The sequence below is a fragment of the Puma concolor genome, chromosome A1 (genome assembly GCF_028749965.1).
Source record: "Puma concolor isolate L17-30 chromosome A1, mPumCon1.1.hap2, whole genome shotgun sequence".
In the NCBI taxonomy this organism is placed as follows: Eukaryota; Metazoa; Chordata; class Mammalia; order Carnivora; family Felidae; genus Puma; species Puma concolor.
The window spans coordinates 26,180,167-26,205,515 of NC_141667.1; the positions used below are offsets into that span (position 1 = coordinate 26,180,167).

A 25,349-nucleotide genomic window follows, 5' to 3' on the forward strand; every position below is an offset into this window, starting at 1 on the left:
TAAGTTTCTCAGGATCCACATAAGAGTGAAACCATATGGTATCTGTCTTTCTCTGTATGGCTTATTTCACTTAGCATCACTCTCTCCAGTTCCATCCACGTTGCTACAAAAGGCCATATTTCATTTTTTCTCATTGCCACGTAGTATTCCATTGTGTATATAAACCACAATTTCTTTATCCATTCATCAGTTGATGGACATTTAGGCTCTTTCCATAATTTGGCTATTGTTGAGAATAGCCCAGGCTATGAACACTGGGGTACAAGTGCCCCTATGCATCAGTACTCCTGTGTCCCTTGGATAAATTCCTAGCAGTGCTATTGCTGGGTCATAGGGTAGGTCTATTTTTAATTTTCTGAGGAACCTCCACACTGCTTTCCAGAGCAGCTGCACCAATTTGCATTCCCACCAACAGTGCAAGAGGGTTCCCGTTTCTCCACATCCTCTCCAGCATCTATAGTCTCCTGATTTGTTCATTTTGGCCACTCTGACTGGCGTGAGGTGATACCTGAGTGTGGTTTTGATTTGTATTTCCCTGATAAGGAGCGACGCTGAACATCTTTTCATGTGCCTGTTGGCCATCCGGATGTCTTCTTTAGAGAAGTGTCTATTCATGTTTTCTGCCCATTTCTTCACTGGGTTATTTGCTTTTCGGGTGTGGAGTTTGGGGAGCTCTTTATAGATTTTGGATACTAGCCCTTTGTCCGATATGTCATTTGCAAATATCTTTTCCCATTCCGTTGGTTGCCTTTTAGTTTTGTTGGTTGTCTCCTTTGCTGTGCAGAAGCTTTTTATCTTCATAAGGTCCCAGGAATTCACTTTTGCTTTTAATTCCCTTGCCTTTGGGGATGTGTCGAGGAAGAGATTGCTACGGCTGAGGTCAGAGAGGTCTTTTCCTGCTTTCTCCTCTAAGGTTTTGATGGTTTCCTGTCTCACATTCAGGTCCTTTATCCATTTTGAGTTTATTTTTGTGAATGGTGTGAGAAAGTGGTCTAGTTTCAACCTTCTGCATGTTGCTGTCCAGTTCTCCCAGCACCATTTGTTAAAGAGACTGTCTTTTTTCCATTGGATGTTCTTTCCTGCTTTGTCAAAGATGAGTTGGCCATACGTTTGTGGGTCTAGTTCTGGGGTTTCTATTCTATTCCATTGGTCTATGTGTCTGTTTTTGTGCCAATACCATGCTGTCTTGATGATGACAGCTTTGTAGTAGAGGCTAAAGTCTGGGATTGTGATGCCTCCTGCTTTGGTCGTCTTCTTCAAAATTACTTTGGCTATTCGGGGCCTTTTGTGGTTCCATATGAATTTTAGGATTGCTTGTTCTAGTTTCGAGAAGAATGCTGGTGCAATTTTGATTGGGATTGCATTGAATGTGTAGATAGCTTTGGGTAGTATTGACATTTTGACAATATTTATTCTTCCAATCCATGAGCAGGGAATGTCTTTCCATTTCTTTAAATCTTCTTCAATTCCCTTCATAAGCTTTCTATAGTTTTCAGCATACAGATCCTTTACATCTTTGGTTAGATTTATTCCTAGGTATTTTATGCTTCTTGGTGCAATTGTGAATGGGATCAGTTTCTTTGTCTTTCTGTTGCTTCATTGTTAGTGTATAAGAATGCAACTGATTTCTGTACATAGATTTTGTATCCTGCAACTTTACTGAATTCATGTATCAGTTCTAGCAGACTTTTGGTGGAGTCTATCGGATTTTCCATGTATAATATCATGTCATCTGCAAAAAGCGAAAGCTTGACTTCATCTTTGCCAATTTTGATGCCTTTGATTTCCTTTTGTTGTCTGATTGCTGATGCTAGAACTTCCAGCACTATGTTAAACAACAGCGGTGAGAGTGGGCATCCCTGTCGTGTTCCTGATCTCAGGGAAAAAGCTCTCAGTTTTTCCCCGTTGAGGATGATGTTAGCTGTGGGCTTTTCATAAATAGCTTTTATGATCTTTAAGTATGTTCCTTCTATCCTTTCTCAAGGGTTTTAAGAAAGGGTGCTGGATTTTGTCAAAGGCCTTTTCTGCATCGATTGACAGGATCATATGGTTCTTCTCTTTTTTTTTGTTAATGTGATGTATCACGTTGATTGATTTGCGAATGTTGAACCAGCCCTGCATCCCAGGAATGAATCCCACTTGATCATGGTGAATAATTCTTTTTATATGCCGTTGAATTCGATTTGCTAGTATCTTATTGAGAATTTTTGCATCCATATTCATCAGGGATATTGGCCTGTAGTTCTCTTTTTTTACTAGGTCTCTGTCTGGTTTAGGAATCAAAGTAATACTGGCTTCATAGAATGAGTCTGGAAGTTTTCCTTCCCTTTCTATTTCTTGGAATAGCTTGAGAAGGATAGGTATTATCTCTGCTTTAAACGTCTGGTAGAACTCCCCTGGGAAGCCATCTGGTCCTGGACTCTTATTTGTTGGGAGATTTTTGATAACCGATTCAATTTCTTCGCTGGTTATGGGTCTGTTCAAGCTTTCTATTTCCTCCTGATTGAGTTTTGGAAGAGTGTGGGTGTTCAGGAATTTGTCCATTTCTTCCAGGTTGTCCAATTTGTTGGCATATAATTTTTCATAGTATTCCCTGATAATTGTTTGTATCTCTGAGGGATTGGTTGTAATAATTCCATTTTCATTCATGATTTTATCTATTTGGGTCATCTCCCTTTTCTTTTTGAGAAGCCTGGCTAGAGGTTTGTCAATTTTGTTTATTTTTTCAAAAAACCAACTCTTGGTTTCATTGATCTGCTCTACAGTTTTTTTAGATTCTATATTGTTTATTTCTGCTCTGATCTTTATTATTTCTCTTCTTCTGCTGGGTTTAGGCTGCCTTTGCTGTTCTGCTTCTATTTCCTTTAGGTGTGCTGTTAGATTTTGTATTTGGGATTTTTCTTGTTTCTTGAGATAGGCCTGGATTGCAATGTATTTTCCTCTCAGGACTGCCTTCGCTGCGTCCCAAAGCGTTTGGATTGTTGTATTTTCATTTTCGTTTGTTTCCATATATTTTTTAATTTCTTCTCTAATTGCCTGGTTGACCCACTCATTCGTTAGTAGGGTGTTCTTTAACCTCCATGCTTTTGGAGGTTTTCCAGACTTTTTTCTGTGGTTGATTTCAAGCTTCATAGCATTGTGGTCTGAAAGTATGCATGGTATGATTTCAATTCTTGTAAACTTATGAAGGGCTGTTTTGTGACCCAGTATATGATCTATCTTGGAGAATGTTCCATGTGCACTCGAGAAGTATATTCTGTTGCTTTGGGATGCAGAGTTCTAAATATATCTGTCAAGTCCATCTGATCCAATGTCTCATTCAGGGCCCTTGTTTCTTTATTGACCGTGTGTCTAGATGATCTATCCATTTCTGTAAGTGGGGTGTTAAAGTCCCCTGCAATTACCACATTCTTCTCAATAAGGTTGCTTATGTTTATGAGTAATTGTTTTATATATTTGGGCGCTCCGGTATTCGGCGCATAGACATTTATAATTGTTAGCTCTTCCTGATAGATAGACCCTGTCACTATTATATAATGTCCTTCTTCATCTCTTGTTACAGCCTTTAATTTAAAGTCTAGTTTGTCTGATATAAGGATGGCTACTCCAGCTTTCTTTTGGCTTCCAGTAGCATGATAAATAGTTCTCCATCCCCTCACTCTCAATCTAAAGGTGTCCTCAGGTCTAAAATGAGTCTCTTGTAGACAGCAAATAGATGGGTCTTGTTTTTTTATCCATTCTGATACCCTATGTCTTTTGGTTGGCGCATTTAATCCATTTACATTCAGTGTTATTATAGAAAGATATGGGTTTAGAGTCACTGTGATGTCTGTATGTTTTATGCTTGTAGTGATGTCTCTGGTACTTTGTCTCACAGGGTCCCCCTTAGGATCTCTTGGAGGGCTGGTTTAGTGGTGACAAATTCCTTCAGTTTTTGTTTGTTTGGGAAGACCTTTATCTCTCCTTCTATTCTAAATGACAGACTTGCTGGATAAAGGATTCTCGGCTGCATATTTTTTCTGTCTAGCACACTGAAAATCTCGTGCCAATTCTTTCTGGCCTGCCAGGTTTCAAAAGAGAGATCAGTCACGAGTCTTATAGGTCTCCCTTTATATGTGAGGGCACGTTTACCCCTTGCTGCTTTCAGAATTTTCTCTTTATCCTTGTATTTTGCCAGTTTCACTATGATATGTCGTGCAGAAGATCGATTCAAGTTACGTCTGAAGGGAGTTCTCTGTGCCTCTTGGATTTCAATGCCTTTTTCCTTCCCCACTTCAGGGAAGTTCTCAGCTATTATTTCTTCAAGTACCCCTTCAGCACCTTTCCCTCTCTCTTCCTCCTCTGGGATACCAATTATGCGTATATTATTTCTTTTTAGTGTTATCACTTAGTTCTCTAATTTTCCCCTCATACTCCTGGATTTTTTTATCTTTTTCTCAGCTTCCTCTTTTTCCATAACTTTATCTTCTAGTTCACCTAGTCTCTCCTCTGCCTCTTCAATCCGAGCCGTGGTGGTTTCCATTTTGTTATGCATTTCGTTTAAAGCGTTTTTCAGCTCCTCGTGACTGTTCCTTAGTCCCTTGATCTCTGTAGCAAGAGATTCTCTGCTGTCAGCTATACTGTTTTCAAGCCCAGCGATTAATTTTATGACTATTATTCTAAATTCACTTTCTGTTATATTATTTAAATCCTTTTTGATCAGCTCATTAGCTGTTGTTATTTCCTGGAGATTCTTCTGAGGGGAATTCTTCCGCTTGGTCATTTTGGATAGTCCCTGGAGTGGTGAGGACCTGCAGGGCACTTCCCCTGTGCTGTGGTGTATAACTGGAGTTGGTGGGCGGAGCCGCAGTCAGACCTGATGTCTGCCCCCAGCCCACTGCTGTGTCCACAGTCAGACTGGTGTGTGCCTTCTCTTCCCCTTTCCTAGGGGCGGGATTCACTGTGGGGTGGCGTGGCCGGTCTGGGCTACTTGCACACTGCCAGGCTTGTGATGCTGGGGATCTGGCGTCTTAGCTGGGGTGGGTAGGCAAGGTGCACAGGGGCAGGAGGGGCAGGCTTAGCTTGCTTCTCCTTAGGTGATCCACTTCAGGAGGGGCCCTGTGGCAGCAGGAGGGAGTCAGATCCGCTGCTGGAGGTTTGGCTCCGCAGAAGCGCAGAGTTGGGTGTTTGCGCGGAGCGAGCAAGTTCCCTGGCAGGAACTGGTTCTCTTTGGGATTTTGGCTGGGGGATGGGCGGGGGAGATGGCGCTGGCGAGCGCCTTTCTTCCCCACCAAACTGAGCTCTGTCATCAGGGGGCTCAGCAGCTCTCCTTCCCTTTGTCCTCCAGCCTTCCCGCTTTCTGAGCAGAGCTGTTAACTTATGACCTCCCAGACGCTAAGTCGCGCTTGCTGTCAGACAGTCCGTCAGGCCCCTACGCTTTTTGCAAGCCAGACTCGGGGGCTCTGCTTGGCCGGCGAGCCGCCCCTCTGCCCCGGCTCCCTCCCGCCAGTCCGTGGAGCGCGCACCGCCTCTCCGCCCTTCCTACCCTCTTCCGTGGGCCTCTCGTCTGCGCTTGGCTCCGGCGACTCCGTTCTGCTAATCCTCTGGCGGTTTTCTGGGTTATTTAGGCAGGTGTAGGTGGAATCTAAGTGATCAGCAGGACGCGCGGTGAGCCCAGCGTCCTCCTACGCCGCCATCTTCCCTCTCCAGTCCCCTCCATCTTTATCCTCACCTCTAGCCAGAACAATCATTCACTAAGCACCCACAATATGTCAAGTATTATTCTAAACACTAAACACATAGTAACTCATTTACACCTTACAGTAACCTTCTGAGGTTAAGTATTATTATTATTTCCAATTCAAAAATAGGGAAAACAAGCCCAGAATACACCACTTAGACTACACTCTCGCTAATTTCCTAAATGTGTTTTCTATTTTTCTTCTACTATATTCACCTAGCAAAACTCCAACTCCAGATCAATCCAACTGTCCACTTTCCCCTTTTCTGTGCTTCTGAACTGCTAGTGGGGAAAAAAAAATCTTGCAATCTCAGTACAACTTAAACTGTCAATGATACCTGGCAAATCCTGTGTTTCCCTCAAAACTCTTCCCACTCCCTGTAGCAGCTATTTCAAAACTCCATTCTCCTCAAATCTCTCAACTTGGCTCATTTTCAGCAGATGACTTCATAGAAGTAAACGCCATCTGACAGGAATGGCCTCAACTTCTAACAATGAACCAAACCTATAAACTCAAATTCCTCTCTACTCATTCTTTTGTCTGGTAACAGAAAAACTGCCTAAGGCTCACCCTTCTACCAATGCTCTCGCATCTTAAGAAGTACCTTTACTCACAATTCCCATCCTTCTAAAGCATCTTAAGCCTCTTACATATATACTAGTACTTCCTATTGACATTCAAACATCCTCAAGTTTGCCCATCATGAGAAAGAGAGAGAGAGGAACCAGCACTGCCCTATATCCTGCCCACTCACTACGAACTCCTTGAAAGTACAACAGACACTTCAACACTGGTTTGAACTGCACACGTCCATTGATCCACAGATTTTTTTTCAATATGCGTAGTACTACAAATGTATTTCCTCTTCCTCAGGATTTTAATAACATTTTCTTTTCTGTAACTTATTTTAAGAATACAGCACAGGGGCGCCTGGGTGGCGCAGTTGGTTGAGCGTCCGACTTCAGCCAGGTCACGATCTCGCGGTCCGTGGGTTCGAGCCCCGCGTCGGGCTCTGGGCTGATGGCTCAGAGCCTGGAGCCTGTTTCCGATTCTGTGTCTCCCTCTCTCTCTCTGCCCCTCCCCTGTTCACGCTCTGTCTCTCTCTGTCCCAAAAATAAATAAACGTTGAAAAAAAAAATTAAAAAAAAAAAAAGAATACAGCACAAAATATATATACAAATATGTGCTAACTGGCTTCATGTTATCGGGAAGGCTTCCAATAAACAGTAGTAGGCTACTGGTAGTTAAGTTCTGGGGAAGTCCAAAGCTTCCTTAGCTTTTGTGCTACCCCTAACCCCCACACTGTTCAAGAGTCAACTGTTTGGTCAAAAAATAACTCGCCACCACTTCCTTTTCACTTTCGAACCCATGCAATCTGATACAGTTCTCAACAAGCCTTGCCTTAACTAACTGCCCCACAACCTCTGCCACTGCTGACCTTTGCTCCTCCTCCCCTGGCTTCCATAACACCACTCCCGTTACTGAGCAGCTCCTGTTCAGGCTTTCACAGATTACTCTTGTTTCACCTACTCCTGAAGCGTAATACTCCGTGGTCTTGTCTTACTTATACGCTTTTTTTTTTTTAAAGATTTTTTTTTAGGGGCACTGGGTGGCTCAGTCAGTTAAGCGTCCAACTTTGGCTCAGGTCACGATCTCTCAGTTTGTGAGTTCGAGCCCCACATCAGGTTCTGTGCTGACGGCTCAGAGCCTGGAGCCTGCTTTGGATTCTGTGTCTCCCTCTCTCTCTGCCATCCAAGACAGATTTGTTTAATGGGTAATCTAGGTATGCTTCACTTCAGCCCCATGAAAATGAAAGATACAGTAGTCCCCGCACCCCTTACCCATAGTCTGTTACCCATACTCAATCACCATCCAGAAGTAGATAACCCTTCTGACTTTATTGTCAGAAGGTTAATAGTAGCCTAATGCTACGTACAATGCCCCGAATTCATTTACCTCACTTCATCTCATCATGTAGGCATATTATCATCTCAAATCATCACAAGAAGAAAGGTGGGTACAGTACAGTAAGATATTTTGAGAAAGAGAAAGACCACATTCACATTACTTTTATTACAGGATATTGTTATAACTGTCCTATCTTGCCATTAGTTGTTAATCTCTTACGGTGCCTAATTTATAAATAAAACTTTATCATAAATATAATGACCAGGAAAAAACATGATATATACGGGGTTTGGTTCTATCTTGGGTTTCAGGCATCCCCTGTGGGTCTTGGAACATTACCCCTGTGGATAAGGGAGCACTACTGTATTCATTTTTCTTTCCACACCTGCCACTGATCACTTCAATACAGAAAGCACAAAACTAAGTGTGAGGAGAAACTGACTTCCTCACAAACAAATAAATCTTTTCAAGGATCCATGGCAAAATGTAGGTTTATTTGATCAGTGAAGTTTTAAAGTGTATTTAACAGCATCTTATTAACAAAACCTAACTCTAATCCCAGTCTTAATTCTTCTCTAGAAAGCATGAGGGGTTTACTTAATAAACACAACACAAAAATATTTCAATTTGCAAAGCTCTCTTCACTTAATCATCTCATCTCATAATAACCCAGTAAAATACTATCATTCTGCATTTGAAAAATCTGAAGTTTAGAGAAGAAATAAGACTACATTCACACTCCAGAAGCAGCAGTCGTATCTAATGCCACAGTGCTGTGACTGTAAATATAGTGTTTCACCACTACATCACACTATCAGTATTCTGAGGACATTCTGAAAACTACAGATAATAATGAAAGCATGTAAGTTTTCTACCACATCACCATAACATTTATCTATTCGATGCAGGTGTGTGCATGATTTTCTAGCAGAAAATCCCATTTGGGAGGCAGAGACACAAAGCTGCATAAAGTAAAACATAATTTTGTAATTCTTAAAATAAGAAAATATCATTTTAATTCAATAAATAGCTATTGAGTGCCAAGACATTGCTAAGCAGAGATTAAAGATAACCAAGATAGAAGGCACACAATGAAAATAAAATTATAATTCAAATCATAATGCTAATATGAATAAAATGGCAACCATTCATTCCTTCATTCCAAAAACCTGCTGCTATGAACTGAATTGTGTACCCCCAAAATTCAGATTTTGAAGCCCTAACCCCCATGTGAATCTATTGGGAGACAGGAGTCTCTGAGAGATAATTAGGTTTAGATAAAGTTACAAGTGTAGGGCCCTCATCAGAAGGGACACCACACATTTTGCTGTGTTTCTCGGCCCTGTGAGGACACAGAGGAATCTCTCCAGAACCCAACCATGTAGGTACCCTAACTTCAAAATTCCTGCCTCCAGAACTGTGAGAAAACTTCTGTTTAAACCAATTCTTTTGATTATTTTTATTACAACAGCCCCAGCAGGCTAACACATATGCATAAACCCCTAGAACATACTAGACACTGTGGTAGGTGCTAGATACCCAATAAGCAAAAGGGATGTGAGAGCAACTAACACTGCCTAGGGGGCTAGAATAAGATGAAAGAGCCTCAGCTAGGCATCAAAACATGAGTAAGAATTGGCTGCTAGGTGAAGAAAAGGAAGAGCCTGTATGGGAGAACCTGCTAATACAAACATGAAAGCCTAACAAAATAATAATGTGATTTCCAGGCCATTAGAAAAATAAAGGAAGGTCCCTAACATACACACCTATTAATTATGGTACATCAAATAATATGTTCTATCATGCAGTCGCTGAAAATAATGGGACACTGTATTTCTCGCTGTGCCACTTGAATTTTTTTTACATGAGTAAATGCATATTTACTAACATGGGAAAGTGGTCACTACATATCATTAAGAGAAAAATGGTTACAAAGCAGTACTGGAAAGAGATCTCATTTTTCTAACTGAAAACTAAACATGTGCAAATTCATTTAAAGTAAGACTAGAACAATAATACACGGTGTTACCACCCAATTTTCATCACTTGCCTTTTTGTTCAAGCCATTTTCCACCCAGAACTTTTTTGTTGTTGTTAGTGAAGTATATCACTCCCCAAAACCCTTCAATGGTTTCCCAACTGCACTCAGGAGAATATACAAAATCCTTAAACTGCCTTGTAAAGCCCTGTATTGTGTGTTCATCATCTCAGGCCTTTCTCCCCATCACCCCACTCCTGCCTGAACCATTTTTCAGTTCTTTAAGCCAAGCCAAGCTGTCTCACCTCAGGGCCTTGGAGTACACTCAACTAATCTATCTTCACTGTCTGCGGCTCCTACTCATTCCTTGAGTGTCAGCCTAAATATCATTTCCTTGGAAAGTTCTTCCCTTTACCCTCCCCCTACACCCACTCTCTCACAGCATACTCTAATTTTTCTTCATAATATGATCACAATGTGTAATTATACACATATATGCAAATTTATGTTGTTCTGTCTTCCCTAGTATAGTGCCTAGGATACAGTAGGCACTCCATAAATGTTTTTCAAAGGAATAAAAGCTGAATTGTGGATTTCATTTTCTACATCTTTCTCCACAAGGAGCATAGACTTGTAAAGGAAAATAACTAAGACACTGTTACCACTCTAATAGTTCTTTAAACTCAAACCAACCATGTTCTCTCCTCTAAGCTTTAATGGTAATTAAATCCAATTAATTCTTCTGTAAGAATTATCTTTCTGATCAAGACTGTTCCCTCTGCATCCAAGATGCAGGCACAAAATTTCACAAATTCTAGTAACTTCAATCCTACTACCAACTTTCCTGCCTCCATCCTCTCCATCTACAAATTATTTATTCACTTAAAGGAACCACCTTTCTAAAAATCCAGTTTACAGTATTATTGCTATCTTTAAAACCTCCAACTGCCTCCAATATCATTTCCAACTTATATTTAAAGATCCTAAGGTAGTAATGACTTTTCATTTCCCTGTTCCACACAAACTCCCCCCCCCCCCATAACTTAGTTCTCATTATATACAACAGATTTTCTTCTTTAGCTATGGTAAAATAATGTCAATCTTAGAGGACTTCCTCATATAGTTATTTTCACATATACCCTGTCACAATATATCCTGTCTAGAATGTGTTTCCTGTCAAGTGACATGCCACATCTCATTCAATATTCTGCTCAAAACTTACCTCCCTAAAGTGTTTCCTGCCCTTTCCAACGTCCTTCTTTGGGCACACTCCTCAACCACACATCTTCTCTGCCTTCCTCACAGCACTCAGCACTCCTACCTGCTCTACCAGTGACGACAGAATCACTTTTCCCTTCCTCACTGAAATCTGGACAACACCCCACAGGAGGAACTCCTCCCTTCAAAGGAATTCTCTAACCAGCTACTAAGATGATAACACATTTTCCCCTATAGGAATAGGAAAAGACTGCCATTGTTCCATACACCAGGCAAGACCATCAGCCAAAATGTGATCTAAGAAATCTGAAGGTGAGAGAAGAATCACTTCACACACCAAGCAATGAAAGAAATCACAAAGAAACACAAACCCTAGACCTTCAATTCAATACCAATTCTACTGAAGATAAATAGTTTCTAATAACCAAGTTTACAATCAGCACACATCTACAAAGGTATGGGGAAAATAAAGCCATGATGACAAAGCTTAAATGGTCATGTGCAGTTACAGAAGAGATGGACAAATGGAGAAGAAGAAGATCTAAGAGTTGAGGGAGCACAAGCATCAAAGGGCAAAGAGACTATACTGGAGTGGGAGAAGGGGTTAACCTTAAGCAGAAACCCCTTCCCTGTAACAGAAAGGAAGGAGTTTAGATAAAGGCAGATAGAGGAAGACAGGTAAAGGAAGCCTCTATAGACCCAGAGCAAGGAAGAAGTAAAACAAGAAACTTGAAGGGAGTGATGAAGATTTTAAACAGTCACTGAGGAAAACCAATCCAAGAGAGAACAGGTGAGGAGGTGAACTAAGGCAGTGGCCTTAAAAATGGTCAGAAGACAAATTCAAAGAATTCTGAGAATGCAGACTGAGTTCCCTACTGGGCATGCATTGTGAAAGAGAGAAGACTGGGAAGTCTGACCTAAGCAACTGTGTGGCTGCAGGGGAATGGACTCTGACATGGAGTGCAGGAACAATCTTAGGGGAGAGATACAACTCCAAATCACCCTTTCCAATCCAGACACCTCTCCTGAACATCAAACCCAAATTTGCAATCTCCTACTGAAGCATTAAGGGATAAATATATAAGAGGTATAAATAACTGGTTACTGGCTCTCCTTCTGAATCTCCTAAACACACTCACAACCTGGAACAAATCAGCAGACAGCTTCAACAAAGACAACGAAGTCAACAGACTTTAGTGTGAGACTTCTGAGCTCTTTTCAAGGGCTCTAACCTTTTAGGCAGATAGGATAGTTTTTACTATCTAATTTCATTTTCAAAAACTTACAGCTTGAACAAAGTTGGGGGATTCACACTTCCCTGATTTCAAAACGTATTACAAAGCTACAGTAATCAAAACAATGTGGTACTGGCATAAAAACATACAGACCAATGAAACAAAAGCCCAGAAATAAATACTTGCATGTATATGGTCACACGATTTTTGACAAGTGTGCCAAGATCATTCAATGAAGAACAATCTTGACAGCAAAGAGTGCTGACAAAACTGAATATCCATATGCAAAAAGAATGAAGTTGGACCCCTACATTATACCATACATTAAAAACTAACTCAAAACGATCAAAGACCAAAACATAAAAAAACTATAAAACTCATAGGGAAAAAACATAGCAGAAAATCCTAAAAACATTAAATTTTGAAATAACTTCTTGAATATGACACCAAAAGCATAGGCAACAGCAACAAAAAGATAAAGCAGACAATCAAAAGTAAAAACTTTTGTGGATCAAAGGACACTGTCAACATAGTAAAAAGGCAACCCACAGGATAGTAGAAAATATGTGCAAATCATAGATTTAATAAGGGATTAATATCCTGAAAATATAGACAACTTCTAACACTCAACAACAAAACCTTATTGGAAAAAAAAAAAAAAACAGGGCAAGTATTTAAATAGGTATTTCTCCAAAGAAAATACACAAATGTCTAATCAGCACAAAAAAAGATGTTCAACATCACTAATCATTAGAGAAGTGCAAATCAAAACCACAATGAGATACCACTAAACACCTGTTACAGTGGCTATCATCCAAACAAACAAACAAACAAGTGTTGGCCACGACACAGAAACTGCAATCCTTGTGCACTGCTGGGAATGTAAAATGGTCCGGCCACTGTGGAAGACAATATGGTAGCTCCTCCAAACATTTAACATAGAATTACCATGTTTTCTAGCAATTTCATTCCAAGTATGTATCCAAAATAATAAAAGCAGGGACTCAAACAGATATTTGCATAACAATGTTCAAAGCAGACGTATTCACAATGGCTAAAAAGTAGAAACCAAAATGTTCAACAGATGAGTGGATAACAAAACGCAGTATACACATATAACGTAATATTATTCAGCCTTGAAAAGGAATGAAATTTAGGATACATGCTATGACATGAATGAACCTTGAAAATATGCTAAGAAAAACAGACATAACAGGGCAAATGCATGATTCCACTTGTATAAGGTACCGAGGATAGTCAAATTCATAGATATAGAAAGCAGAATATAGATCTTCCTCAACCTACAACGGAGGTACATCCCAATACACCCCACTGTAAATCTGAGAATATAATTTAAGGTGAAAATGCAGTTAATACACCTAATTCACTGAACATCGCAGCTTAGCCCAGCCTACCTTAAACATGCTCAGAACACTTACATTAGCCTATAATTAAGCAAAATCATCTTAACACAAATCCCACTTTATAATAAAGTACTCAGTATCTCATGTAATTTACTGAAAACTGTACTGAAAAACAGAACGGTTGTGGGTTCAGAACAGTTCTAACTGTTATCAGTTGTTCATCCCTGTGATCACATGACAGCTGGCGGCTGCTGCCCCCTTAAGCCCTGCCCGGAGTAAGGGGAGAGTATCACAGGGCACATTGTTAGCCTAGGAAACAATCCAAAGTCAATTCAAAGTACAGTTTCTACTATCTATATATCCCTTTCACACCACCATAAAATCAAAAAATTGCACGTTAGACCGCTGTAAGTTGGAGATCATCTGTAGTGGTCACCAGAGACTAAGGGAAGGGAGAAAGGAAGAGTTAGTGTTTAATCGGTATACTTTGTTTGGAATGATGAAAAAGTTCTACAGATGGTTAGTGATGATGGCTACAACATTCACAACAATCTGAATGTCCTTAATGCCACTGATTTGTACACTTTAAAATGGATGAAATCGTAAATTTTATGTTACGAATATTTTACCACAAGAAAAAAAAATTAAGAATAAAGAACCTACAGCTTTCCTTTTACTCTTTGAGGCCTACCAGTCACAATTAAGACTATGGAGACTATCTTAATGTTTCTAGTCCAGCAGTAGGTGGACTAGAGCCATCTTAATGTTTCTAGTCCAGCAGTCAGGACCCTGCCCAGATCATAAAAGATCCTCAATTATTTGAGAACGGGAGATGATGGATGGGCAGATTACTTTAAGTTCACATTTATAGGCAATAATTTCTAAACACTGCAAATATTTTAAGAAAATTACAACGTATATTAAAACAATTTTCTAACTTAAAATTTTATAGATGCATGGGGCGGGACTGGCTGAGATGCCATCTTAAAAGATTATTTGTGACAATCAAATGAAAGTTAACCCCAAAACCAATTTCCAGTCAGCTTCAACCGACTCTGTGGACAGAATCCCCTGGGAGATTCTGTTATAAGCCCCAGCTCCCCCTCCTCTCCTAGAATGGAATGCTGACTCCTCTGTAAGGAGAATAATGCCCAGCTCAACTCCCCTCTGCTCCTGACCCTCCTGGCCAGCCTCAACCTATTTGCTACTTCCTCTGAATGAAAAATGTATGGTATCCACTATCCAAGTGGCACTTAGGACAGTGCTAATTTACACCGTTATTTGAATTCTCCCACGTCCTGCCTCTCCACCACTAGACTATATAAACTTGTGAAGACTAGGACTTTCCTTGCTACTTTTATTCCTAGGCTCATTTATTTATTTTTAAACGTTTATTTATTTTTGAGACAGAGAGAGACAGAGCATGAACGGGGGAGGGTCAGAGAGAGAGGGAGACACAGAATCTGAAACAGGCTCCGGGCTCCGAGCCGTCAGCACAGAGCCCGATGCGGGGCTCGAACTCACGGAATGCGAGATTGTAACCCAAGCCGAAGTCGGCTGCTTAACCGACTGAGCCACCCAGGCGCCCCCCTAGGCTCATTTAACAAAAAGACTTGCACAAAGTACAATTTCGTAATTTAGTGCAACTTTGGAAATTGGCATTCCCACCTTTCCCCACTCTCAAACCCTACAGGGCTCTGGCTTGGCAGCCAAAGAAACTATAGTGAGGAAAAAGCGAACAGTACATTAAGACAGGAAGAAAATAGGAAAAAAATTTTCAATGAAGTAAGATAAAAAAAAGAAAGGATTGTGTGCCAATGCCTTCTCCAGAGGACCTAGCCCTAACACCCTAAGAGAAGATCCTGGCCTTGAACTCAGGTAGAAAGGACCCCCTGCCTCCTAAAGGGGGGAGGGTATCAAAAACAGGGGGTAGGACTATGGAAAGTGGGAAGAAATGGTGACCACCGGGGTTAGAAGAGGAATGTTCTACTAAGCCCAGCAGATAAAGTATAAGAGGGCCAAGAAACAAAAATTGTGAAAATATTAAATACTTATCAGTACCACTATAAACTATAACTCACTTCTCGAGGCTAGGCCATTACTCATTTGTTCAGCACTTTGTAGTTTTCAAAGACCCTGCATATATGCCAGTTCACTGGAGCCCTACCCTACAATCTAGAGATTATGGGACAGCCCACAAATGTAGGCCCATTCTGCCCAGGGAAAAACTGACGTTCTAAGAATTCAAATCATTTATCCTAGTTTTTCTAACTCCTCAAAGGCAAGGCTGGGAGTCTAGAGCATGGCACAGTCTTTCAGCTGCTGATCCAAGGCATCCCCAGTATGTCCATACTACACTTAACATGTACTACCATTGAAGTCTGCAATCTCTTTTATTGAAATCATTTGCACATGTCTTCTACACAGACTGGATGCTTCTTGAGGGTAAGAAATTTTTCTTTGAAACCCAACCACGAAGGAAAGAGATGGACATACAGAACGTGTTCAATAACTGGATTGAACTAAACATATGGACACTAAACCAGATTCCATTTTAGATAATATAGATCCAAAAATTAAATGTGACAAGCTCAATTCAGTGCATGAATTGAAAGTTCAGTTTTTTTTTAAGTTCAATTCTATGTTATTTTGAGCTTATTTTGTTAACATAGCATAAAACTTTAACAGTAGTGTTTAAAAAAACAAAATTGAGGGGCACCTGGGTGTCTCAGTCGGTTAAGCAGCCGACTTCAGCTCAGGTCATGATCTCGGAGTCCGTGAGTTCGAGCCCCGCGTCAGGCTCTGGGCTGACAGCTCAGAGCCTGGAGCCTGTTTCAGATTCTGTGTCTCCCTCTCTCTGACCCTCCCCCATTCATGCTCTGTCTCTCTGTCTCAAAAATAAATAAACGTTAAAAAAAACAAAAATTTTTTTAAAAAAATTGAAAATAAAACCAGAGTAAAAATAACCATCAGCAATTTATATGCAGTCCTTTAATTTCCAGCCCTTCCCAGACAATACTGGGAGAACACAAAACTTTACCTACACATCATCAACCAACAAGAATAACTTTGATCTTAAAATTTTACTCACAACCTCTGACAGTTTGGTATGTTAAAACTGTTCCTCCCACTACTGAACTAGAAGCCAAAATCTATTACAATAAAAATTCCAGGGGCGCCTGGGTGGCTCAGTCGGTTGGATGCCTGACTTCGGCTCAGGTCATGATCTTGGCAGTTTGCAAGTTCGAGCCCTGCATTGGGCTCTGTGCTGACAGTTTCGAAGCCTGGAGCCTGCTTTGGATTCTGTGTCTCCCTCTCTCTCTCTCTCTGCCCTGCTCATGCTCTGTCTCTCTCTCAAAAATATATAAATGTTAAAAAAAAATTTTTTTTAATTCCAATCAGAGAAAAAGGTTTCTAAACCTCAGTAAAGGGCACAAATTTAGTATTTTCAATATTGACTCATTTCAGTGTTTCTCAACTTTTTTTCATTATTGCTCCCTAAAGAAGCTTTTTCAGACTTATTTTTCCCTAACTACCCTCGCCCCATTAAATTTAATAAAATGGGGGCGCCTGGGTGGCTCTGTCAGTTAAGCATCTGACTCTCGATTTCAGCTCAGGTCATGAACTCACAGCTCGTGAGATCGAGCCCCAAGTCAGGCTCTGCACTGACAGCAAGGAGCCTGCTTGGGATTTTCGCTCTCTCTCTCTCCCCTCCCCCCTCTGCCCCTCTCCTGCTTTTGAGCCTCTCTCTCAAATACTAAAAAAAAAAAAAAAAAAAAAAAAAAAAAATCTAAGATGGATACACCACCTGTTTACAGGACAGATGTACATTTATGCTTATACATAAAAAGAGTAAGGACTTTTCACCACCAACCCCAGAAACAATTTTCACTCCCTTAGAGAGGACATTACCCTCATCAAAAAAACATGATTTATTTAATAAATACTTAAGTGGTAGTATATGCCAGGCAAGATATTCACTATCAAAAAATTCTAGAGGGGAGCCTGGATGGCTCAGTCCATGAAGCATCTGACTCATTATGTCGGCTCAGGTCATGATCTCATGGTAGCTTCACCCAGGTGCCTGAAAGCAGACTATTTTCTATATGTTTCCATAATACCTAAAACCTCAATATTTGCTAGACTGCATTATAATACTGTACATGCTGCTGAAACAGGTAGCAATCTTTCAAGATTTGATTAGAGAAACCTAAAGCCACAGATATCAATTTCAAAATGAAACCAGATGGCCCACTTTGGCACTTGTCACTATGCTTATTAAATGGAAGAAACACAGGACAAGCACAATCTTTGTGTTGCTTTAAAAGGAGACTCACATGAAAACAGAATGACCTAAAGAAAGACTACAGCAACTTGGAATGATACCATTTACTCTGATTAACAGCAGAAAAATTATGCTAATAGAAAGTAGGGAAAGTTTGCTTGGACACAGAGGAGTGTTGGGCCAAAAATGTAACATGACATAACAGGAAAAGCATGATTTAGGTTTTTGAGACTTACACATAAGCTGACACTATAACAGTTTACTTCTTTAAATATCAAATGTGTCAAACTTTGATCAAAATGATTTCAAAGTATAATTCTAAAACATAATCTCAAATGATCCACACAGGGACAGTCAGATGGTTAAAATTAAGATATATGAAATTATTAGTACGGCTTGTAATATCAGTGAATATATTGGCCACACTGTGAAAGAACCCCAAAGCACTGAAAATGATTTCAGTATAAACTCTTGTTTAAAAGGTAAAAATGGTTCGATGAACTCCAAAAACTAATTTTTGAGATCCTACGTGTCTTTCACTGTGTACCTACTCTTAAATACACCTGAAAAAAATAAATGAAGATTCAATCTTTTGAAAATATGAAAAGAATATTATTAGTAAAGGAATCACAAAATTCCAAAGCTCAGAAGCCTTTAGTATACACTAAGTTACTAAAATCTTAGCACATGGCAGCCAAGCCCCCCTTAATAAGGACTTTCATGAAAGGATCTTTAAAATTACAAAATTGAAAGCACCTGGCTGGCTCAATCGGTAGAGCAGGTAACTCTTGATCTTGGGGATGTGAGTTCAAGCCCCACGCTGAGGGTAGAGTCTGCTTTTAAAAACAAACAAACAAACAAAAACAAACAGGGGTGTCTGAGTGGCCCAGTTGGTTAAGTGTCAGACTCCTGATTTCAGCTCAGGTCATGATCTCACAGTTCATGGGATTGAGCCCCATGTTGGGCCCTGTGCTGAGCATGAAGCCTGCTTGCAATTCTCTCTCTCCCTCTCAAAATAAATAAATAAACTTAAAAAAAAAAAAAAATACCACTAGGGGAAAAGTGTCTTAAAAACCAGGAGAGAAAAGACAGTACCAATGGGTTAGGGAGAAAGAAGCTCAAAGAACCATGTCAGAAAACATTCTGATCCACACGCTGGCACTAACCTTGACAGGTCTCCAAAATACCACAGCCTGTTTCACTCTCAAGATCCAAAGCCCTGGAAGAAAATACCTGACTGGATAAGGCAGTGTGACTGCATCACAAAAGGGGAGGGTAAATGCTTCAACAGGGCCTCCAGGGGCTACACACAATGGGGGAACCCCAATAAAAGGATGGGGGGGACAGATAGACAGGATTCAGCATGGTGGAGAGTAAAACAATAAACGTCCAAAACAGCCCAATCAGAACCATGGAAGAGAATTATTTCTCTCTCCATTTTAAAGGAGAATTTTGAGGCCCAAGGGCTTAAATAATATATGTAAAACAAAAGATATTTCTCAGAGAAGAACTACAATACCTCCTTCCACTTCTATTCCACAGACACACTCTAAATTACACCTGGCCATTTAAAATAGTTACATCCAACCTCAAAGCACTAAGATCTGCCACAAACAAAAATATTTAAAAGTATCTGACAAGGGGCACCTGGGTGGCTCAGTCAGTTAAGTGTCCGACTTCAGCTCAGGTCATGATCTCATGGTTTGTGAGTTCAAGCCCCACATCAGGCTCTGTGTGGACAGACAACTCAGAGCCTGGAGCAGCTTCAGATTATGTCTCCCTCTCTCTCTGCCCCTCCCCAGTTCACACTCTCTCTCTCAAAAATAAATAAACATTAAAAAAAAATTTTTTTTTTTAAAAAGGTATCTGACAATAGAGGTTCCTGGGTGGCTCAGTCGGTTAAGCATCCAACTCTTGATTTTGGCTCAGGTCATGATTTCGTGGTTCCTGGGATCAAGTCCTAAGGGCTCTGTGCCGACAGCATGGAGCCTGCTTGGGATTCTCTCTCCCTCCCTCTGTCGTGCTCTCTCTCCCTCTCTCTCAAAATAAATAAACTTAAAAAAGTATCTGACAACAAATCAAACAACAAAAACACTCATAAACACAGAGAACAAAATGGCGGTTGCCAGGGGGCAGACGATAGAGGGATGGGTGAAATAGGGGGAAGAGACTTAGAATTACAAGCTTCCAGTTATAAAATAAGTAAAGGGAATAGAAAATACAGGATAAGAATTAGTCAAAAATATGGTAATAACTTTGTATGTTGACAGATGGTGACCATACTTACCAAAGTGAGTATTTTGAAATGTTCAGAATTATCAAATCACTGTTACACCTGAAACTAATACAACTATACTTGAATTAAAATTTTTTAATAAATATAAGTAAATAAATACAATGATGTCCTGAGAGAAGAAATAAAATGCAAAAAAATAAACGATACCAAGTATTTGAGGTAATTGAGACGTTCTGAAAACTGACTCTTGGAGGCATCAGTGGAAAAACCAAATAGTCAGGGAAAGGAAAGTATCTGGCTCATTTACTGCCCTTCCCCCTCAAAGGAGAAGATTATAGAAAATCTTGCAAATTTGGAAGCTGAGTTCAAGTTTAAACCTATCTGCCATTCTTACTGCGGTCTCTGAAGATTTGTTTCAATAAATAAATCACTGATGCTCCATCCAGACTGAGCACCGCAATCCCCAGAGGGCCCAAGCAGCTTCCTGGAAGAGCCACAAAGGAAAATCATTGGTAAAAAGTGTAAAATGCATACCTAAATTTAAAAAAAGGAAAAAAAATCCCTCACAATGACTTTAGAGTCACTCCTGATAGGTAAACCAAGGCCAGACCATCTGCTTATTGGCAAGCTGAGCCTTCTGTTCAATAAAGGGAGGACTCCTAGGAGGAACACTAGATACAGGATGTAAGTCAATGTAACTGTTTAAATACTGTAAATTACAAATGTGTTAGAAGTTGAAAATTCAAAGAAAATGAACAAATGACAACCTCACACAATACAGATAAATGTCACAATGCAAAACAAAAGCTGCAAGTGGAAGTACAAAAATGGACAAAATTATTCTATGCTGAATTCCAAAGTCAAGCTAGTTGCTACCCTTAAGGACTAAGCAATTACTGGAAAGGCATCAAGTGGGGCTTCTGGAGAGTGGTCATGTTCTGTTTCTTGATCTGGGTGCTGGTTTAACAGCTATGTTCAGTTTGTGAAAATTTACCACACTTCAGCACACTTTCCTGTATACTTCTTATTGAACAAAAATATTTTTAAAAAGCCATAATGTCTGTTTTAAAAGCCTAAGGCTAATTTCACCATCTTACAATTTCTTCACATTTTTTCTCAATTATTTGGAATTCAAATACAATAGTTCACACACGTGCATATAGAACGTATCTATCGTTAAGGACCTTAAAATGTAGTTTTTCATATCTCACAAGTACCCAAACGTAACAAAGATGGATACTAAGCTAAAGCAGTAAATTTATTAAGCTATATATTATGCCTAAAGCTTGAAACTTGTTAATATCAAAATCTAGTATTAACAAGCATAAATGCCTAGGCTCTAGGTAAGAGTAATTCCTGCCCCCACTTTAAAGACTGATACAAGTTGAAGACATGAGGGGAAAATCTCCCAAACTTATGAATGGAGGAGGTGACAGGTCCATTATTAGTACTGTAAGACGTAAAAGAGAAGTTATATAGATTAATCCCTAAAACCTATATCTAAAGCAATGCCAAATCCCAAACCCTAACCTCTACTTCAACTCCCTGGGCTTGCCTGCAAAAGGGGAAAATAAAAAAATTTCTCTAGGTGATTGTTGAAATCAGCAAGAAATGCTCAGAATTAGCTGAGTCTGGACCTTAGCCATGACATGGCAAGGTACAGTGACTCCTGACATAAGCACAACATATGGTTTCAATTACCTGCCACCAAAGAAATTTAAATTGTCTACATTTTTTAAGTACCATTAAGCTTCAACAAATTCTTTAAATTATCTTCATGACAACCAAGCACCAAAAAAAAGCCAATCAATGTGCTTTAGCTTAAACTTTTTCAGTAACACATACTTTGGGGGGAAAAAGGTACTTTTTCACCATAAGCTCTCACTTGGGAGTGACTCAAATCCAAAAGCTAGTTTTGGTTTTAGTTGGGGTTTTGGTTTTTGGTTTTTTTTAAGTTTTAGTTTTATGCACAGGACATAGCCATACAGAAAACTATCACAAACGACATAAACCAGAATGTTCACTCAGGAATATGGAGGACTTGTTTCCTTCTTTTTTTTTTTTTTTTTTTTTTTTTTTTTGTATTTTCTAAAACGTTACTTTAGTTCTAAAGGAAAAAGACAAAGAAAAATGTTTACTACCAAAATTCTAAATTGTGCAGCCTAAAAAGGCAAGTTGAATACTTTCTAAAATCACATTTCTAGAACACTGCATCTACAGACCATCCCCAACTTAACAATTTTTCAACCTTATGACTGCACAAAAATACTTCGAATTTTGATCTTTTCCTGGGCTAACAATATGCATACACATACGATTTGCTAGGCACAGCCACATGACAAGGGTAAACACCTGATGCACTTAAAACCATTGTTTTTCACTCCCAGTACAGCATCCAACAAATTACACGAGATATTCAACACATTATAAAAACGCTTTGTGACAGGTGAGTCTGCTCAACTATAGGCTAACGTAAGTGTCCTGAGCACGATGAAGGTAGGCTAGGCGACGATGTTTGGTAGGTCAGGTGTATTAAATGCATTTTCAATATTCAATTTACGATGAGGTTATAAGAACATAACCCCATCATAAATTGAGGAAGACCTGTAGCTTGTTCTTCCAAAGAACAAAAAAGAATTTCACATCAGTCTGTTTCCATTATAACTCAGTAATTAATAAACATACTGAGTCCCTTTCACACCCAGGGGAACCTTTTTTCAAGTGATCCTTATTAAAACCTAAAAATGGGAAACCAAGATATAGCAAATACTCTAGACATCTCTATAGAAGTAAACTTTAATTCATTAAAAAACTAAATATTAGATCACAATCCATATAAAACTCTGGTATCCAAAATATAAAATATCTGGTAAGTTTCAGTGAACTAAGACCAAATTGTTTTATAAGGATTTTTTGCCCACCTTTGTGACTAGGGAACACTTTATTAAAAATCAAAACAAAACTTGGATATTTCTGTATCTGACTCTCAAAATGTGCTGTTTGTAGTTTCCACGCTGAGATCAAACAAGCTTCTGAAACCACCTCACCATACGTGATTTATAGAATATCCATTCATCTGGCTGACCGGCTGGTCTCTAAAAATGTTTTTTTGTAGATAAATGGATATGTGATAAAGCAAATCTAGGAAAATGTTAATGATAGAACCTAGGAGGGGAGTATACAGGAGGTGAAAATAATCTTTCAAAATCACAACACACAAATATATCCACAGCAACTTTAACCCACCTAAGGCCTTGAATCACAAACCTAACCTTCCAGCACACCACGAAAAAGCCCTTCCTTAAGATAGCAAGACTTTCTTGCAGACTAGTCAACTGATAAAATATAAAAATGATACTAAAAGTAATCTCTTACCCAAAGCAAGGTTACCTAGGAAGTCATTTTCCAGGAGGTGCCATGAGAATTTTGTTGGACTTTTAACTTTATTGGATGTAAAACAACTTTTGCCTCCATTACCATTTCACCGAAATTTTTCAAAATTCCAAACAGTACACCTTAAGTTTTGTTTTGTTTTTTAATCTCCCAAAAAGCAGATCCGTGGAGCCCTCCCAGGTCCTAAAACCTGCAAAACCCATGAGAGTTCGGGGCGCTGGTGGTTCCAGGTGTTTCACTCTAACGTGCAGTCTCCAGGTGGGGCTGTACCCTGGGGTCTACACGGGTTAAAAAGGCGGAAAAAGGGAGGAAGACATACAGACCGCCAAGGAGTCAAAACCAAAGGAGTGACTGTGTAAGGAGGAAGGGAAAATCCAAGCAATCTGTGCGGGGAAGATCTGGAAGCACCGGGCCAGCTGGGCGCTCAGCTCAGGAACTCGGAGGGCAGACGCGCGGAGCCTGAGGCCGGGCTCCCCCTGTGCCCGGGCCCCGCGCCGGCCGCCAGCCTCCGGCCGCCCCCGCCCTGCCCGCCGCGCCCGCACCTCTCGGTCCTTGAGGCCCAGCAGGAGCACCTCCTCCATCAGGGTCAGCCGCGTTTCCTTGGAGTCGCCCTTGTCGTCGTCGTCCTGCTCGTCGCGGCGGCTCTGCGCGTCGTCCTCGCCGCTGCCGCCGCCGCCGCCCGCCACCCGCTCCTTGTCGGCGGCGTTGCGGGAGGCCTCCGTGCGCCGCTGCACCAGGCCGGAGCTGCGCTGGGTCAGCGAGGTCATGGCTCCCGCCGAGACGCCGTGCTGGGCCGAGAGGGACGCGGGACCTACCGGGTCTCCCTCCTCCTTCCCCCGCGGCCCCCGACCCGGGCTTCCGTGTTAAATCCCGGCGCTGGGGCGACGTCCGTCGACAGCTGTGCCGGGGGCAGTCATGGGGAAACGGGCCGGGGAGAAACGGGCGGACCGGGCGTCGGCGGACCTAGAGAGGGGCTCTTCCTTCCGGCGTCCGCAGGCCCCAAGGCAGCCCGAGATCCTAGGTGGAGGCGGAGGTGGTGGCGGCGGCGGCGGCGGCTGCGCCTTCCCAATATGGCGGCGCCGACTGACGTCACCGGAGGATGTGGCACAGCCGGCGCGGGGCGGGCCCGGAGGGCGCCGGAAGCGTCGGGCAGGGACCGGGCGGCGGGGGACGAGGGCGGGGATCCGCCCACGATGACCCCCTGCTGGGTCCTCAGTTCTCCACTGGCTCTCGCACTCTGCTAGGCGTCCCTTGGCCGCCGGGCCCGCCATCCCCCTCCTCCGGAGACCCGTGACGTGTCCTCCCTCCGTCCGCCTCCCCCTTCGCCCCTGGGGAAACCGGGCCTGGCGCCAGAGACTGGCGAGGCCCCCGCCACGAATCGGGAGAGTCGTGGCCTAGCGAGGCTGGACCCCGCTCAGCCTCAAGCTGTGCACTTACCACGGCAGACACCGCCATCCTCGGAGTTGGCCTCGGCCGGGGAAAGGGCGGAGGGGGGTCGGGGAAGGGACCCCGCTTGGAATCCGGGGTCCCCAAGAGACACTGGAAGGACTTTGCCCGCTGCTGATAGAGCGAAGAGAGAGCGCGCTCTCTCTGCCCACACTCCCTAAACCCTTCCGAAGGAGTAACTGCATTTAAATAGCTTGAAAATGGACTTTTAGTATTTACCGCATGTATTAAAGAGAAGTTAGACCAAATTGAATAGTTTTGTTTGTAGAACTTTTTCCTCGCCTCCTGACTTGTAAAGTGACCAGGGCGCAGTGAGTACTGTTAGTGCTGTACGCGTCAGTGCACTTGACCTTAACGATCTTTTTATAGAGACAATAAACCTGTTGGGTTTCATGCCACGTCCTTGTACAAATTAAATCTCCCCGAATTTAATTACTAGGTGAAATCCTCTTGGCGTTCTTGACAGTTTGTGCAAGTTATGTTATAGCGTAGATGTCAAACCTGAGGGGGAGTTTGGAGGGCCAGAAGGATGGAGCTTACAAATAAAACATCCAGAAATGGCATTG

At 41.3% G+C, this 25,349-nt stretch overlaps 1 protein-coding gene across 2 annotated transcripts in view; it reads right to left on the bottom strand.

Moving 5' to 3' along the window:
* GOLPH3 (golgi phosphoprotein 3) overlaps window positions 1-24,390 on the bottom strand; it is a 55,550-nt gene extending 31,160 nt beyond the window's left edge. Inside the window, exon 1 of one of the 2 annotated variants that reach the window (XM_025925073.2) lies at window positions 23,880-24,390. In XM_025925073.2, the coding sequence (XP_025780858.1) occupies window positions 23,880-24,104 (225 nt within the window). In that variant the 5' untranslated portion in view covers window positions 24,105-24,390. The remainder of the gene's footprint in view (window positions 1-23,879) is intronic. The other variant, XM_025925072.2, reaches the window with a different exon arrangement.
* Between the last annotated feature and the right edge of the window lie 959 nt (window positions 24,391-25,349).